The following is a 17711-nucleotide window of genomic DNA, read 5'->3' as shown; positions in this document are numbered from 1 at the left end:
TAGAGAGGGTGCATCTCTACCAGTACTCAAAATGTACTACGTTCAAGCAGTTAGGTCACTCATCGACTATGCTGCCCCTGCTCTTACATCCCTCAGTGATAATCAATGGGAGAAACTGGAAGTGTCTCAAAATGATGCTCCGAGAACAATGCTGGGAGCACCTATATGGACGCGTAGAGAGAACCTTAGAATGGAAACAAATTTACCAGCATTAGAAAACAGGATGAATCAAAGGATAGCCACCATAATAGGAAAACTTATTGGAACAACTGCCAGACTGTCAATCAAAGACAGCATACAGAGATCCTTTCACAAAAACCTACAGTATAGAACAAGCTCATGGATGGATAATGTGGTAAAGATTTTAGAGAAAATGGACCTGAAATGGACCATTAAAAACAAAGGGGAAGATAGACCATATCAACACTTTCGACAGCCTCCTCCATGGGAAGAATCGAATCTAAAGATAATCATTGAAAGATTACCAGTTAAAAAATCAGCATGTGACCCGCAGAGGCTCAAGGAAGTAATAGAACAACAAATGGAAACTATCTCTAGACCCACAACGACTCACATCTTCACAGACGGATCAGTTGATCAAGAAAAAGGTTCTGCTGGAGCAGCAGTTTACACTACCAACCATGAAGCTTACTGGAGCATGAATAGTGGGTGCTGAACATTGTGAACAGAATTATATGCCCTGAAGGAGGCAATAAACTATACAATTGAGAATAATTTACAAGATGTCATCATTCATACAGACTCTAAATCTTCGCTCCAGGCATTGTTATCCAGTCAACACAGAGATAATAAACAACTTCTCACAGAAATTCAACATATAGGAAAAGAAGCCCATAATCGCGGGCTGTCAATCACCCTAAATTGGATACCAAGTCACATTGGCATAGATGGTAATGAAAAGGCAGACTCACTAGCAAAAACTGCCACTGCTCTACCTGTTGTACAGGTTCAAATACCTCCAAGTTTCTCACAGATAAAGGGGCAAATCAAGAAGAAAATATTCTCAACTATTAAAAGTCGCCACAGAGCCAAAGTAGCGGAAGGAAGATCCACTGCGATATGGTACGAACAAGCCACTGGTTACTCCTCTTTCAAGCCTGGCAAAAAGATATCCAGAGACATTGCAATAGCCATACACAGACTCAGACTTGGTTACAAGTGCTGCTGGGAGGTAATGAACCCAATAGTTAAAGAGTGTCACATCTGTGAAACTGTAGCAGAGGCGGCACTGTTGCACTACTACTGGAATGTGAGGCTACTGAACCCCTGCGCACCAAACTCAACATTAATCCAACGACAGCAACTGCATTAGATGCACATTCCACCGCGACTGCAATGATTAGAAAAGCTGTTGAGGAATGGGACTCATTAGTGAGCATTCTGCATCTACATCCGCCACCAAGATAATGTTATAAACAAGATTAAAACCAGTGCACTAAAACAGAAGCGACAAATAAGCAGGGGAAAAAGGAGAAATCCCCTCCTCCATTTTAAACTTAGACCCAAATATCACAGGAAAAAGGTTATCATGTATAACCAAACTCAATTACGGGTTCACCATAGCCCGTGCTACATGGACACTACGTCCTGAGTAACTAAATCTGAAACAACAACAGCATGACTGTTTAGTGTTTTCAGGTTACAGTTGTGTGTGTAAACTAAAGTCTTTGAAAATGTAATAAGTTATTATGAAACGCATTCAAGCGTCGCGTCAGACTAGATATAAAAATTAATTTTGGAGAATTGATTTTCAGTTACCATCGACAGTAAAAAGAAACCTAAGAAATATTGAGAAAATTCGCGTTATAATTGTTAATCTTACTTTTTCAGTCATATTTAACAATATTATATATATATATATATATATATATATATATATATATATATATATATATATATATAGGGAAGGGAGTACCACCTCTGGCTGGAAGAAGGGGGACCCATAGCCTCGGAGGAAACCACACATAACGCATTGGAGGGAATGTAGGTCCCCTCCAATACAGTTTCTGTGTGCTTTTCTCCTACCACCCCCTTCCCTTTTTTTTTTCCTTTATTGTGTATTTAAAGGGTACAAAACATACAAGACTAATGCCTAAAGGTTATGGATCTCTTGAAGCTCCTCCGCTTCTGGACAGGAACCGAGGACGCAGCAAGCATTTTCCCTCTGGATTGCCACACTGAGACGCTGAAATAAAAAACTGGAAGCCCTTGGGTCTCTGGTGAAGTCAATGAGCTTGGAACCCAATTCCTTGAGAAATCCCAAGGCACTCTTGCCCCAGGGGCCGTGCGTCTCAGACGCTATGGGAACAAAGAGGTATTGACCATCCAGTCGCCTGTACTTGAGTGATTTTGCTGTTTCCCTGTGGTTGGCCGCCCCACCTGCTTCATCAGCTCCGAAGTGTACATAGGTGTCAGCCAGGGTGGATACACATGTGTAGTCCCACACCAACTGTCTACCCTCCTTCAATGAGTATATGGTGATGCCATCAGGGCGAAGTGCGGGGAAATCCGGGTTTTGGACCCCTAGGATGCGAGGTTCTCTCTCCGCTGGGCACCCAGCTGAGACGAGGCTTCTCTTGATGATGTCATTGACCTCGTTGTGTCTTGCATGCCAGCCCTTTGTGCTTCCGCAATGCAACCCATGCAGTCCATGAAGCAAATATTGCGACAGCCAGAAAAATGATAGGATGGATTACGAGAACTTTCAAATCCAGGGATCCCATCACAATGGTTGTACTCTTCAAGGCACTTGTGTTGTCCCGTCTTGAGTACTGCTCAGTACTCACCTCCCCCTTCAAAGCAGGAGAGATTGCTGAAATAGAGGGAATACAGAGAACATATACGGCACGCATAGACGCAATAAAGCACCTAAATTATTGGGATCGTCTCAAAGCCCTCCAAATGTACTCACTAGAAAGAAGACGAGAGAGATATCAAATAATATACACCTGGAAGATACTGGAGGGCCAAGTACCAAATCTACACAGTAAAATAACAACGTACTGGAGTGAACGACATGGAAGAAAATGTAGAATAGAACCAATGAAGAGCAGAGGTGCCATAGGCACAATCAGAGAACACTGTATAAACATCAGAGGTCCGCGGTTGTTCAACGTCCTCCCAGCAAGCATAAGAAATATTGCCGGAACAACCGTGGACATTTTCAAGAGGAAACTAGATTTATTCCTCCAAGGAGTGCCGGACCAACCGGGCTGTGGTGGGTATGTGGGCCTGCGGGCCGCTCCAAGCAACAGCCTGGTGGACCAAACTCTCACAAGTCGAGCCTGGCCTCGGGCCGGGCTTGGGGAGTAGAAGAACTCCCAGAACCCCATCAACCAGGTAACCAGGTATCAACCAGTCCGTATTGGTCTGCTTCCACCCTGTTGCAAATACACTTGTATTCAGTGTGAATTGGGGCACCAAGGCGGAGGGCCACTGCTACACGAAGGGATTCTGGATCTAGGCGCGTGCCCATTGCTGACATGGGTACTGCCAGGAGGAAGTCTCCTGCATGGGGGGCACGCACTGCTCTGAGGCGGGCTTTCTCCTTGTCTGATGTTGCGACGCTGAGCATGGCATCAGCTACTTTTTCCACTAGAGGGTGGTCCCAGCCGGACTGTTTGTGTTGTTTTGTTGGCTCTATAATGGTTGCTGGGGCTGCAAGAACATCCCACTGATTTGAACATTCAGTGAAAGCAGGATCGTGTATTCCTGCTGAATCTCTCAGGGTTGCAGGTAAAATATCTCTGACGAGGTCGTGCGATGCATGAGAGGAGGAAAGGAAGGCTGGTAGAGCAATTTGGGAGGCTGTGCGGACACAAAGGCCGCCGAGTCTTACAGGAAGGGTTGCTTGCTCCCACTGAGAGTCATCCAATGGCAGGTTCAGGACTTTCACCAGCATGGACCTCAGAAGGGTGTCATACACATTTAACTTAGGGCTGCTGTAGGATGGAGAACATCTCAGAAAGTAGGTCAACTTAGGGAGAGACAGGCATCTTGTAAGGAGAAAGAGAGCATCATGGGCATCAATCTTATCAATCCTGTCCTGCATTCTCTTTAGCTCCTGGGAGTATGGGTTCTAGTCACTTCTGGGGTGTGAGTTTTCAGTCATATATATATATATATATATATATATATATATATATATATATATTTATATATATATATATATATATATATATATATATATATATGTCGTACCTAGTAGCCAGAACGCACTTCTCAGCCTACTATGCAAGGCCAGATTTGCCTAATAAGCCAAGTTTTCCTGAATTAATATATTTTCTTTAATTTTTTTCTTATAAAATGATAAAGCTACCCATTTCATTATGTATGAGGTCAATTTTTTTTATTGGAGTTAAAATTAACGTAGACATATGACCGAACCTAACCAACCCTACCTAACCTAACCTAACCTATCTTTATAGGTTAGGTTAGGTTAGGTAGCCGAAAAAGTTAGGTTAGGTTAGGTTAGGTAAGTTAGATAGTCGAAAAAACATTAATTCATGAAAACTTGGCTTATTAGGCAAATCGGGCCTTGCATAGTAGGCTGAGAAGTGCGTTCTGGCTACTAGGTACGACATTATATATATATATATATATATATATATATATATATATATATATATATATATATATATATATATGTTTCATTGAATATGACCGCATATTCTGTATTTATTATTTTCTGGTTTAGGGCTTCTATCCCTCTAACTATTTTCTTAGCATCAGGGCTTAATTGAAATAGGAGTTCTCCAAAACTCATTTTCGTACTTTTAAGGTGAAGAAAAGAAGTGATTTACTATAGAGTGTATTACACTTATTTGTATAATTTGCACGACGTTTCGAACCTCCATGGTTCATTCTCAAGTGAACAGATCTTACAATACTAGTTGATTTTATACCCGCATTAGGTCAGGTGATAATACAATGAAGGTGAAAACATGGGGGGATACATAAGAGATAAACATAGGGGCTGCAGAAGGCTTATTGGCCCATACGAGGCATCTCCTATCTAAACACAAAGATTAATCCAGTGTAATTGGCCTGTTATGTTGGACATTGTCTTCTGTGTTGGCATCGATATGTTCTTGTCTTGTCCTTACTCTCATGGTGGGTAGAGTAAATAGTTCCGTGATTTGGGTGTTCATGGTAGGTCGCTCTATTCTTATGTGAATTGCCTCAAGAATTTGTAATCTTCTTGAATCTTGGGTTTTGTCTATTATGCAAGTATTCTTGTTCAACATTTCTCTTGTTAGAGTAATGTCATGGGCTTGTCTCATGTGATTCCTAGGGGCACCAGATTGAAGATGGCATGTCAAATGCCTCGTCAGCTTGGTCGACGTCATACCTATGTACTTACATTGAAGGTTACATCCTTCGTGGGGGCAAGTGTACATGTATACAACGCTTGACTGCTGTAGAGGGTTCTCCGTCGGCTTCGGGCTGTTTTTGATAAGGAGTTCGGAAGTCTTCTTGGTTTTGTAGAATATTATCAGGTTTATGTTTTGGTTAGGAGTAGTGCTTTTTACTCCTTTACGGATTATTTCTTTCATTATTCTTTCCTCTTTTATATGTTCACTGTGCATGGTTGATTTGTAATATAATTTTATTGGGGGTGTTGTGGTTTCTGTTCTAGGTTCTGAATTATACCAACGGTCCAAGTGTCTTCTTATAGCAGCGTTTATTTCCGCGTTGCTATATCCGTTGTTCACCAATACCTGAGTTACTCTTTCAAACTCTCTACTCACATTGCTCCATTCAGAGCAGTGGGTAAGCGCTCGACGAATATAAGCATTGAGAACACTGGCTTTGTATCTTTGGGGGCACTCACTTCTACCGTTCAGGCATAATCCTATGTTGGTGGGCTTGGTATATACGTTGGTGCTTAAAGAGGTTCCTGTTTTTGTTATTAGTACATCCAAGAATGGCAGACTGTCTTCATAGGGTCGAAGATAGGGTCTTCAGTAGCAGACAAAAACCAACTGTATACTGCCGTTATGTAGATGACATATTCGTAATAGTAAAAGACTCAGATGAACTAATTGACCTAAAAAGACACCTAGAGAGAGAGTCACTACTCCGATTTACACATGAAAATAGTGAAAATAACAGTCTGCCATTCTTGGATGTACTAATAACAAAAACAGGAACCTCTTTAAGCACCAACGTATATACCAAGCCCACCAACATAGGATTATGCCTGAACGGTAGAAGTGAGTGCCCCCAAAGATACAAAGCCAGTGTTCTCAATGTTTATATTCGTCGAGCGCTTACCCACTGCTCTGAATGGAGCAACGTGAGTAGAGAGTTTGAAAGAGTAACTCATTTATTGGTGAACAACGGATATAGCAACGCGGAAATAAACGCTGCTATAAGAAGACACTTGGACCGTTGGTATAATTCAGAACCTAGAACAGAAACCACAACACCCCCAATAAAATTATATTACAAATCAACCATGCACAGTGAACATATAAAAGAGGAAAGAATAATGAAAGAAATAATCCGTAAAGGAGTAAAAAGCACTACTCCTAACCAAAACATAAACCTGATAATATTCTACAAAACCAAGAAGACTTCCGAACTTATCAAAAACAGCCCGAAGCCGACGGAGAACCCTCTACAGCAGTCAAGCGTTGTATACATGTACACTTGCCCCCACGAAGGATGTAACCTTCAATGTAAGTACATAGGTATGACGTCGACCAAGCTGACGAGGCGTTTGACATGCCATCTTCAATCTGGTGCCCCTAGGAATCACATGAGACAAGCCCATGACATTACTCTAACAAGAGAAATGTTGAACAAGAATACTTGCATAATAGACAAAACCCAAGATTCAAGAAGATTACAAATTCTTGAGGCAATTCACATAAGAATAGAGCGACCTACCATGAACACCCAAATCACGGAACTATTTACTCTACCCACCATGAGAGTAAGGACAAGACAAGAACATATCGATGCCAACACAGAAGACAATGTCCAACATAACAGGCCAATTACACTGGATTAATCTTTGTGTTTAGATAGGAGATGCCTCGTATGGGCCAATAAGCCTTCTGCAGCCCCTATGTTTATCTCTTATGTATCCCCCCATGTTTTCACCTTCATTGTATTATCACCTGACCTAATGCGGGTATAAAATCAACTAGTATTGTAAGATCTGTTCACTTGAGAATGAACCATGGAGGTTCGAAACGTCGTGCAAATTATACAAATAAGTGTAATACACTCTATAGTAAATCACTTCTTTTCTTCACCTTAAAAGTACGAAAATGAGTTTTGGAGAACTCCTATTTCAATTAAGCCCTGATGCTAAGAAAATAGTTAGAGGGATAGAAGCCCTAAACCAGAAAATAATAAATACAGAATATGCGGTCATATTCAATGAAACATGTTTGAAAGAAAACCTGCTGCCAGTATACACCAATATATATATATATATATATATATATATATATATATATATATATATATATATATATATATATATATATATATATATATATATATATATATATATATTTATTTATTTATTTATTTATTTATTTATTTTCCCCCAGGACAAACCATCCAAGCAAAAGATGGATGCGCCCGACGCCAGGGTGCATAAATCACGCCGGCAAATACCGTAATATTATTTCAGAAACGGATGGAGGGGATGATAACCCCCTCCCTGGCAGCAACAACCCCTGCCCAATAAGGACAAGGGCCAAAGCCGGGGCAGAAGGAGCCCAAGCAGACCCCCTCCCGAGCCCCGGAAACCCCCAACAAAGACCCGGGGCCGAGCCTTTTTCCATGCCCACCACCCCTGGAAAAAAGGTAGCACCCAGGGGGGGTGGGGGGGGAAAGCTTCCAAGAAGGAAGTCTGCTGGGTTGACCCAGAAGCCTCGGTGGGAAAATCGGGCTCAATCACCTCCATGCCCGAATCGGGAGGGACTGCCCTCGAAGCAACCTGAGCCTCATCCTGAGGTAAACCCTGCTCTAACCTCGAAACCCTCACATGTTCGGGAGCCGGAAGCAGCGGGAAAAGGATCAGGTCCACATCTGGGATGGAAGCTGGGGCGTGGAAGGAACCAAGGTTGAAGCAACCAATGCCCCCAAATCCTGGTCCCTAAAACCCAAGCAGGGCCACTCCGGGGTTTCCAACATGGCAACCATCCTGGCTTGTTGCAGTAAGATGAATCGACCATGCAATGAAGCCAGTGCCTGATCCCTGAGATCAACAGACAAGGAATGGGGAAAGTGAAGTGCAAGCGGGAAACAAGGCCCGCAAGACTTCGGGTAAGTAGTGTCCCCGACGCAACAGGCAGCATGACGAAAGCAGCATGATGGAGGCAGTATGGGTGATCGTTTCCCTGAGGCAGGGGCAACTAACAACCTTCGATTTCCCCCAAGGCGAAAGCGGGCTCGGAAGAAGTAGCCTTTGTACAACCGAACCCACGGGGCTTTTCCAGGGATTGTAGGGAGAATTAGCCCTACGGGAAGCCAAGACACTGAGGCTAGCTAAGCCAGTAGAACCCTGTCAGGCAGCAGGCAAACTGATCACCAGTAGTAGCTATGAAACCTCGGGAACGACAGAGGAGGACTACCAACACAAGACTTGCTTAATAAGAAGCTAAGCAGACCACCTCTGTCTAAATAAGGCAAGAATACCAGAGAATGAAAAGAAAATTAAAACAAAACCCCCGATGACACAAAACAAAGAAACGGGCAGCAGTCAGAGAGAGAGAGAGAGAGAGAGAGAGAGATACCGGCCGCTACATTGAAGTAAAGCTAGCTACTCCAGGCGCAGTGCACCCTTCCCAGCGAATAACACTTCCCTACCCGGGGCAAGACAGAAAGCCCTAGACCCCCGACGTATTCCAAGGGCGAGACAACATCAAGTGATGAAGTCCTCAAACGGGGAGTGATTCCCGAACGCCCCCGGGAAGATAACCCTGACTCGCAGAGGGAGTACTCGCGAAGCACCTAGGGAAGGTCATCCTAGACGTATGCTGTTCCTGTACACTAAGACACCTGATCACCACACCACACACAGCTGAAACAGCCACACATGACAAAAATCCGGAACAAGAACTTTGGCCAGAGGTGACTAATATGACCACCAGCACATCAGTTCAAGAATTATATTGGTGGGCTCTGGTGAGCCGACTCTCCCTCCCCCCTGCTTGGGGGGGGGGGAGTAGCGCTAACGAGCGGGAGTGTTAGCTGCATTCAGTGTTGAGCGTTGGGTTTCTTTCTAAGGGAGTTATTTTGATCTTTTCGGATATAGATTTCACAGGTTAACCAGACAGTGGTCCGTTTTGATTCGCCTACTTTTCTGGGTCCTCCCCGGGTCGATGGCTTTAAATGTAAAGTGCTCATATGCCATTGCTCCCTGTGCCTTTCTGAGGGGGCCAGGTTCTGGCTCGTGGAACCCGGTAGGCATAAGGACTCCTGTAACTGATGAACCCAAACTAATAAGCACATATTAGTTCCGATAGCTTCAGGAAGCTGATGGGGCTCCCCACAGAAACATGCAATTGCATGGACAACATTTGCAACCCTAACATGAATTATGTAAACACACATTGCATAGTAATAGGCAACACCAGATCTATAACTATTAACCAGCAGTTTAATAACTGCTGATTATTAACACTCACCTGCCACCAGATAACAGCATCGGTGGCCTGAAGAGTCCTTGTCTGCCGCTCCAGTCGTTCACGCACCTGCTGCATCTACACCCATGTACATTGTTTCTTTTTTAGCTTCAAAATTAATCTAAATGCTGGCTTTCATTTTGGACTGTCCTCTGTAGGGACCTGTACTTGTATTTGTTCCCATTCAGTTTCACCTGCTTGTTTTTTTCAGTCACCCTATAGTGTAGGCCCTGAGTCTTGGTTTGCCTTCGATGCATGTGGCCAGCATTACCATCTCTGGTTGCTGCTGGCATTGTACCCTGCCTTTGGTCTGGGGTCTTTTTCTTGAGAGGGTCTGAGAGTCTGCCTCTTGATCTACTCTTTTAGAGGGGCCTCTTCCCCCCCCCCCCCCCAGGAATGCATGTGCCTTAGCTCCTCAATAAGGCCCAGTGGTTGATGGTGGTCTGATGTTTTTATTGGTTAGAAGAATGTCCTGCAGGTCTGTTTCTGGTTCTGGCTCTATCAGTGGCTAATGCCACCATTTGCCATGTTTTTCCATGTCAGGAAAAGGTGCAGGTTTTATGCTCAGTGCCTGGCCTCTCTGCCTGTCTGTGCCCAGGTTGATGCTACTGGTCTCATTACAGATGAAATTATAGAGCTTCCTATGTAGGGGCAGGAGAGAGGGGGGTCAGGTTTTGGCTCTGGTGCCTGGTGGCCCAAACAGAACTCTCATGCCTGATGTAAACCAATTACAAGGAGTAATCTCAGCATGATAACTTGGGGGGAGGGGGACTCCTTCCAGAAAACAGTTATTACTGGCATTAACACTCAACTTTTAGTGTGCAAACAAAAATTACAACAATGTGAAATTATAATTTACATCTTATAATAATTACTACAGTACATATAATTAAGTGGGAAAGCAACACATACCCCAACCAACTTCACAGGAACATTGAAGTAAGTGCCACATCGCAGCAAATCCTTAGCCATGTATCGACCTTTATTGGGTACTAACAATGGTGCAGTGTTGCCTGTTGCTTTACCAATGGCAGCCAGATGCACAGGTTTTAATTGAATTTCCACATTCCAGTGTTTCTTGTACCTCATTAGAACCTGAAAGAAATTAGCTCTTATCAATTAATCATAATGGCTAATTATTAAATTAAAACTTAAATACACTAAAAATTAAGTCCTTAAACAAAATACAAGTTACACGACAATTAAATCTGCCCATAGTAGGAAGGCAACATGCCAAGGATCTGGGAGTAATGTCGTCTGACGACTTAATGTTTAGGAAGCATAACCAAGCAAATATAGCATCAGCTAGGAAAAAAAGATAAAGAGGTATTACAAGAACCTTCAAATCCATGGATCCCATCATAATGCTAATACTATTAAAATCACTGGTGCTGTCCTGCCTTGAGTGGTGCTCAATACTCACTTGCTCCTTCAGAGCAGGAGATTGCTGAAACAGAGGCAATACAGTGCAAGAGTACGACACAGACACAATAAAGCACCTAAATTATTGAGATTGTCTTAATCCCAGTGCTGCTCTTGCAATTTTAGCCTGCAACATGCCCAGGTGCAAGAAATAAAAAAGAGATTGTCTCAAGTGTTCATTTGTGTTCCCTGATCACGGGAAAAATAATAAAAAATCTTAGGTGGCATACTTTGGCCGCAATAGGGCGGGGAAGTCTGGCAAAAAAAAGAGGCATTGACAGAGCAAGCATCAGAGGTCTGCTCCGCCCGAGCTGTCGGGCGGGAGTAGCCACAGAGATATTACCTAATTATTTCAATGTCTCTGATATTTTCTCTTATTTTGCAGTAATATTATTCAATAGTGTGTAGTGTGATATATTTATATAATAAAATGTGTGAACTAACTGTACAACTAAGCTGGTAAGGTGAGTCAAGACAATAACTGAGGTCGCCACACAGTCAGCTGATGCTCCCTCTCTCACTCGACAACTTTCCTACTCCCACTACACTGTTTGTGCTGTTTTTGCACTACACACACACATTATATATAAGTATCTACATTTTTGTTCACCATAACTGTATAACTAAACTGGTATAGTGTTCAAACAGCATAGTGGCCACAACAAAATTGCATGACAAGAGACACAGCAGCCAGCAGACGACGCCACCTCAGTCACCAAAATGGCTCCTCCCAGCTTACTTATTTTGCTGTTATTTCACTATATACACACGTTATATGTAAGTTTCTACACTTATGTTCACCATAGCAAACCACTAAACTGGCATGGTGAGTGCAGACAATGACATGTGGCCACACACTGTCAGCAGACGCTACCAGCCTCAGCATTACTCCTCCCACTATATACCACAGTGCTAATTATCACGACAATCCTGCTATTATCAGAATCCTGGTCTTTTTTATCAGTCAGGGGGTCTTCTGTTATACTATCATTGCTAAATAATACCAGTTACATATTTATTTTGACACTAGCAGTACCCGCCACACGTTGCTGTGGCTCAGTCTGGTTAAAAGAAAAGAGAAAGCGCACGTTTCTATTATGTTTAGTTTCACAATGTTTGTGGGTATACAATATTTTTCGTTGTTCCATTGTCTGTGGAGATATAGAGACTGTCTGGTTTGCCGACTCTAGAACACTCAACATATAATTGTCCACGTGAGAAGTAATCCGTGTCTGGATATAAACTGCACAATTCTAAAAATTGGCCCTGAGCTTTGTTGATGGTGATTGCAAACACCAATCGAATTGGAAATTACAATCTCTTAAATTGAAATGGCATATCTGTTGGGATCATAGGAATGTGAGGAATGAGGACATTTTCCCCTTTGAAAGGTCCTGTCAGATTGTTGCTTCTACGACGTCGCTGATTATTTTTTTACTGCAAGGCGCGTGGCGTTGCAAAGTTTTGGCTGGTTGATATTTCGCAACATGATAATTAGCAAGCCGATTTTCAATTGCCATACGTGTGATGGTATATCTGGCAGATCGTGGGAATTAAAAAATTATGTTGGATAATTAACCGCTTCATCTGCTTCCTCAACAGTGTCGACGGACTTGTATGTGACTGCCTCGCTTTGAATGTTAGACTGAATAATATTGTTAAGGTCGTAGACGTTTTGTTCTTGGCCACAAGAATAGCTCGTTCACTCAGCCAATCGCGATTCTTATAATTGGTTTCAATATTGGAAAATACTTTTTCAACCAATACTTCTTTTGATGTCACTAAATTGCATAAGTTATGAGGCAATGAAATTCGACCTGAGGTCAGATCAAGCGGCCCGTTTACGTTCCCAATTTCTTGAAATTTATATGAGAATATCTCAGCTGATGGATTGTTTTGCAGTAGCTACATAACTACACGCATATTTGTAGTTAATTGAAATATCTTTTTGTGGCGCCACAGAGTAGAGTATTTCAGGCAAGCATTTATTTCGTCCGCTGGTGTCGATCGAGTAATTACGGGTAATGTTTGCCTGAAATCTCCTGCAAGCAATACGAATGCGTTCCCAAATAGTCTGATGTTTCCACGCAAATCTTGTAATGATCGATCAGGAGCCTCAAACGATTTTTTGTGGGACACTGTGTATTCATCCCAAACATTAAGTTTACATTTCTGCAATACTTTTCCCATGCCGGATGCATTGGAAATGTTGCACGTGGGAGTTTCACTGAATTGCATGTTCAATAGCGATTTCAAAGTCGAAGTAGCAGTTCCTCCACCTGGTAGCAATGTCGCAGCTATTCATGACAATGCAAGAGCAAAGGTTATGCCATTTTGGGATCGAAATGCTGCCAGAATCAATCTAATTAAAAAGGTTTTACCAGTTCCTCCTGGCGCATCTAAGAAAATTTCTCCAAGCCCGTTATTGACAGTTTGAATTAAATGATTCCTAATGTCTTTTCGCTCAAGCGGTAGCCTAGGAATATTTGATTGAACATACGACAACAGATCACCCGTGTTCCAATTTTGTTCACGACGCAATTCTTCATCGAACAAAGCAGCAGCAGATCGATTCGATGATGGCATTTCCAATTGATTGAAAACTTTGTTCGCGATTTCTAAGCACAAGTCATCAGTCATTACCAAGGCTTCGTTGAAGATTTTTGCTGTAAAATCCATGTTCGTATTTGAATTTTCTTTGCGTATTCGACGGATAATATCTTCAGCCATGTGCGATTTATAATTATCCCATAACTCTGTTGGACAAAACGGAGAGCCGGAGGTCAATATGATTGCAAACAATGCACGAATTTGATTTGGATGTGATGTGTTGGACGCGTCATCCCAATGCCGATCGTTGTCCAATAAATTCAGAGCTTGACATGCACTACGGAAAGTGGCAGGTTGACAAATCATGCCACTTGACAAATCTCAATTGACGCCGTTGACAAATCTCAATTGCTGGAAAGACTTTGGACCGGGCACATTTACCAGCAGCATGCGAAGAAAGAAGCATTCATCCTGATTAGAATGCACGGTGTACAGTCTGCCTATCGTAGTTTATTTGAATATGCCAAGTTGTCCTACGACTCGCTCTCCTCGTTTGCGTCGTTCAAATGATTTTCTACTGGCATTCCATGTGTAATACATAGGCACTTCTGAATACAGCATTGCTTTCGCAAACACGTCATTTTGACATAACGTGAAGAAAGCAGTTAACGCTGTAGTCGGTGGATTAATAGATGTTGCACATTTGCAGCTGTGAAATAAACGTGTTGTCTATTTTCACGTTTCCCCCCCCCCCCCCCCCAAAAAAAAATACTAACGAAATATTTCAATTCAAACGTAGATCAATTGACACAGCGCAATATCACCACCAATTGCACTGAAAAATAATAAGAACACTTAAAAAGCGAAAAGAAAAAAATGAAAAAATAAATAAATAAACTATACCCATGAAATGAACGGTATGGTAAACAACACAGCTCAAACCAATGCAATGTCACACAAAATAATTAAATCAAAATGAAAATAAATCAAAATCAATGAAAATTCAATTTATCAATGCAATCAGAAACATTGTAATGGAATCGTAACATATTTTGTATAGCTTGTGTTAGTCTTATGTGCAACAGATGGAGCTGTTTTTTTTTAAAAAGCATGTTTTTACCCGTCACAGGTGTGGCATCTAAATAAAATAGTAGGTACATAAAAACACGCATGTATTCGGATGGAACGTTGTATCAAAATATCAAAGCAATCGGTGAAGAACTTTCGGAGATTAAAGCGTGTGTTGAGCCTATGTCCTACAGATGGCGTTGTTTTTCAAAAAAAGCATGTTTTTCCCTGTCACAGGTGAGGCATGTATATAATAGGTTTATAAAAACGCTCGCCTATTCCAGTGCAACGTTGTGTCAAAATTTCAAAGCAATCGGTAAAGAGGTTTCGAAGATTTCCCTCACATGAAGAACACACGAAAAACACAGTTTTTCAGCATGTTTTTCCCATCACAGACGTGATATCGATATAGTATGTATATAAAAACCCGCTCGGATGCGAATGGAATGTTGTGTGAAAATTTCAAAGCAATTGGTGAAGAACGTTCGGAGAACGTTCAAAAATGTTCGTTTGAACAAACGAACATTTCCATTTTTATTTATATAGATTTATAGGCGATGCTGTGGTCACAAGCTGAATAGCAGTGCTGTTAGCTCGTGCTGCGTGCGCCAGCCTTGGTGGCTCACTCAGTACTGAGGCTCTCACACCCGGGAATGTTGCCCATGATTTAAAAAAAAATGGTGTCTGTTTACAAGAGCCCAAGGAAGCTGATGTGAACCCCGTGTAGCCGCGGGACTTTTAAATCTTGCACGGTACTCCAACACATCAATAGCTGTGGTGTGCAATTCCGCAACAGTTACTCACCCTAGCTATTGATGTGTTGTGCAATTTAACCCTTAAGCTGGTAAGGGGTCCTGAAGAGATTTACACCCTCTGTGCGCAATAAAAAAAAATCAAAATTGTTTTTTCGTCTTCTAAATATGTTAATTTGTGTTCCCTAAGCACAGGAAAAAAATCGTAGATGACATATTTTGGGCGCAATAGGCCGAGGAAGTCTGGCAAAATGTGGGCGTTGACAGAGGGTCGATAGCGGCGGTCAGCGTCACCCAAGTTGACAGGTGGGAGTTGCAGTTAAGTTTTAGGCTGAACAATGAAACTGCTATAGACAATTTTATAACTGCTGCTGATAATGTCAACTGGGAGTCTGAGTTAGGTAACATAGGGGACATCAACCTAGCAGTGCAATCTTTTCTTCAAAAAACTCTTACCCTTTATAACACCCACTGTCCTATGCTTACAAAACAAGTCACAACCAAAAGGCTTAACAATCCCTGGCTTACAAAGGGAATACTTAAATCCATTAATAAAAAACATGACCTTGAGAAGAAGTATAGGTTAGGAACCGTCTCCAAAGAATTCTCAAAGAATTACTCGTTATTGCTATCTAAGATAATTAGACGAGCTAAAACTAAATACTACGAAGATAAATTTACCCAAATAAAGAGCAACATTAAAAAAACTTGGAGAACAATTTCACAAATATTGGGATCAAAGAAGATTTTAGATAACAAACCAACACTCCTGTCCAATAATGATGGTCAGCTTTCAGCCTCTGATTCTGCTATTGAGTTCAATAGGTTCTTCTCTTCCATTGGGTCATCCCTTGCAAATGATATTCCATCTTCCAGTACTGATGTTAAGGACTATCTTACAAGTAACTATCCACAGTCTCTGTACCTAAAGCGTATTAATTCCACTGACGTCAATGAGATTATCCTTTCCCTTAAAACCAAGTCTAGTGCCCTTGAGGAGATACCAACTTTAATTTACAAAAAAAACTTCAGATCTTTAGCCCCTGCTATTGCATTGCTCTTGAACAAGTCACTTGAACACCAAACCTTCCCAGATATTCTAAAAAAAGCGAGAGTAACCCCTGTACACAAATGTGGTGATCTCACAGATGTTAACAACTACAGACTTATATCAATCCTGCCAAACTTGTCAAAAAAAATTGAAAACTAATCTACAAGCAGCTTTACTGGCAATATTCCTGGCAATCTACACATTTGTTAGACCAATACTAGAAAATATAGCACCAGCATAGAATCTGCACCTTGTGAAGAATAAAGCCAGAATTTAAAAGAGGTTTGCAATAAGATTGGTGCCAAAGCCAAGAGGGTTAAGTTATGAAGATTATTTTATCAAAACTCCTCTAGAAGATGGAAGAAATATAGGGGGATATAACCACAACATCCAAGATGCTGATAGGAAAGAGACAAGGTGGACAAAGATAACCTCTTTTAAAGAGTGCCAAGAGGACAAATGGAAGCTGCAAACCTAAACGAGTCAAAGAAATTTGATGGAATGCTCGTATGAGAGGTCATCTAACCAAACACAATATACTTAGCTCTTGCCAATTTGGCTTCAGACCCAAAAAAAAGCACTAACGATGCACTTATTAGTATGATTAGCTTGATTCATGCAGCTCTTGATAAAAATGAGTTCCCTGTTGGGTTATTTGTGGACCTGCGCAAGGCTTTTGACACTGTCAACCACCAAAACCTTCTTCTTAAATTATATCATTATGGAGTCAGAGGACACTCCCTGCAATACCTCAAATCTTACCTTACTGACAGGCTCCAGTATGTTTCTGTGAATAATTCTATTTCTCTCACCCTACCCATCAACTGTTCAACTGTGTTCCTCAGGGCAGCATACTTGGCCCTCTCCTCTTTCTCATCTACATTAATGACCTTCCAAATGCCTCCCAACACCTCAAACCAATTCTATTTGCTGACGACACAACCTTCATTTACTCCAGTCCTGACCCCCTTGCTCTAAATGCCACAGTAAATACTGAGCTAAATATACTCCATCTTTGGCTAATTGCCAACAAACTCACCCTTAACATTGACAAAACTTTCTATATTCTGTTTGGCAATGAATCCTCTAATCAAATAACTCTCAAAATAAACAATACCCAAATTTGTAACAAATTAGATGGCAAATTCCTTGGCGTTCTCATTGACCACAAGCTGAATTTCCAGGGACACATTCTAA

At 41.7% G+C, this 17711-nt stretch overlaps 1 protein-coding gene across 1 annotated transcript in view; it reads right to left on the bottom strand.

Moving 5' to 3' along the window:
- LOC123768304 (uncharacterized) overlaps window positions 1-17711 on the bottom strand; it is a 379377-nt gene that overhangs the window by 114427 nt on the left and 247239 nt on the right. Inside the window, exon 9 of the mRNA XM_069307207.1 lies at window positions 10584-10766. Coding sequence (XP_069163308.1) covers window positions 10584-10766 — 183 coding nt within the window. The remainder of the gene's footprint in view (window positions 1-10583; window positions 10767-17711) is intronic.

Source organism: Procambarus clarkii, chromosome 59 (assembly GCF_040958095.1).
Source record: "Procambarus clarkii isolate CNS0578487 chromosome 59, FALCON_Pclarkii_2.0, whole genome shotgun sequence".
In the NCBI taxonomy this organism is placed as follows: Eukaryota; Metazoa; Arthropoda; class Malacostraca; order Decapoda; family Cambaridae; genus Procambarus; species Procambarus clarkii.
This window is presented reverse-complemented; position numbering and strand designations above follow the sequence as displayed.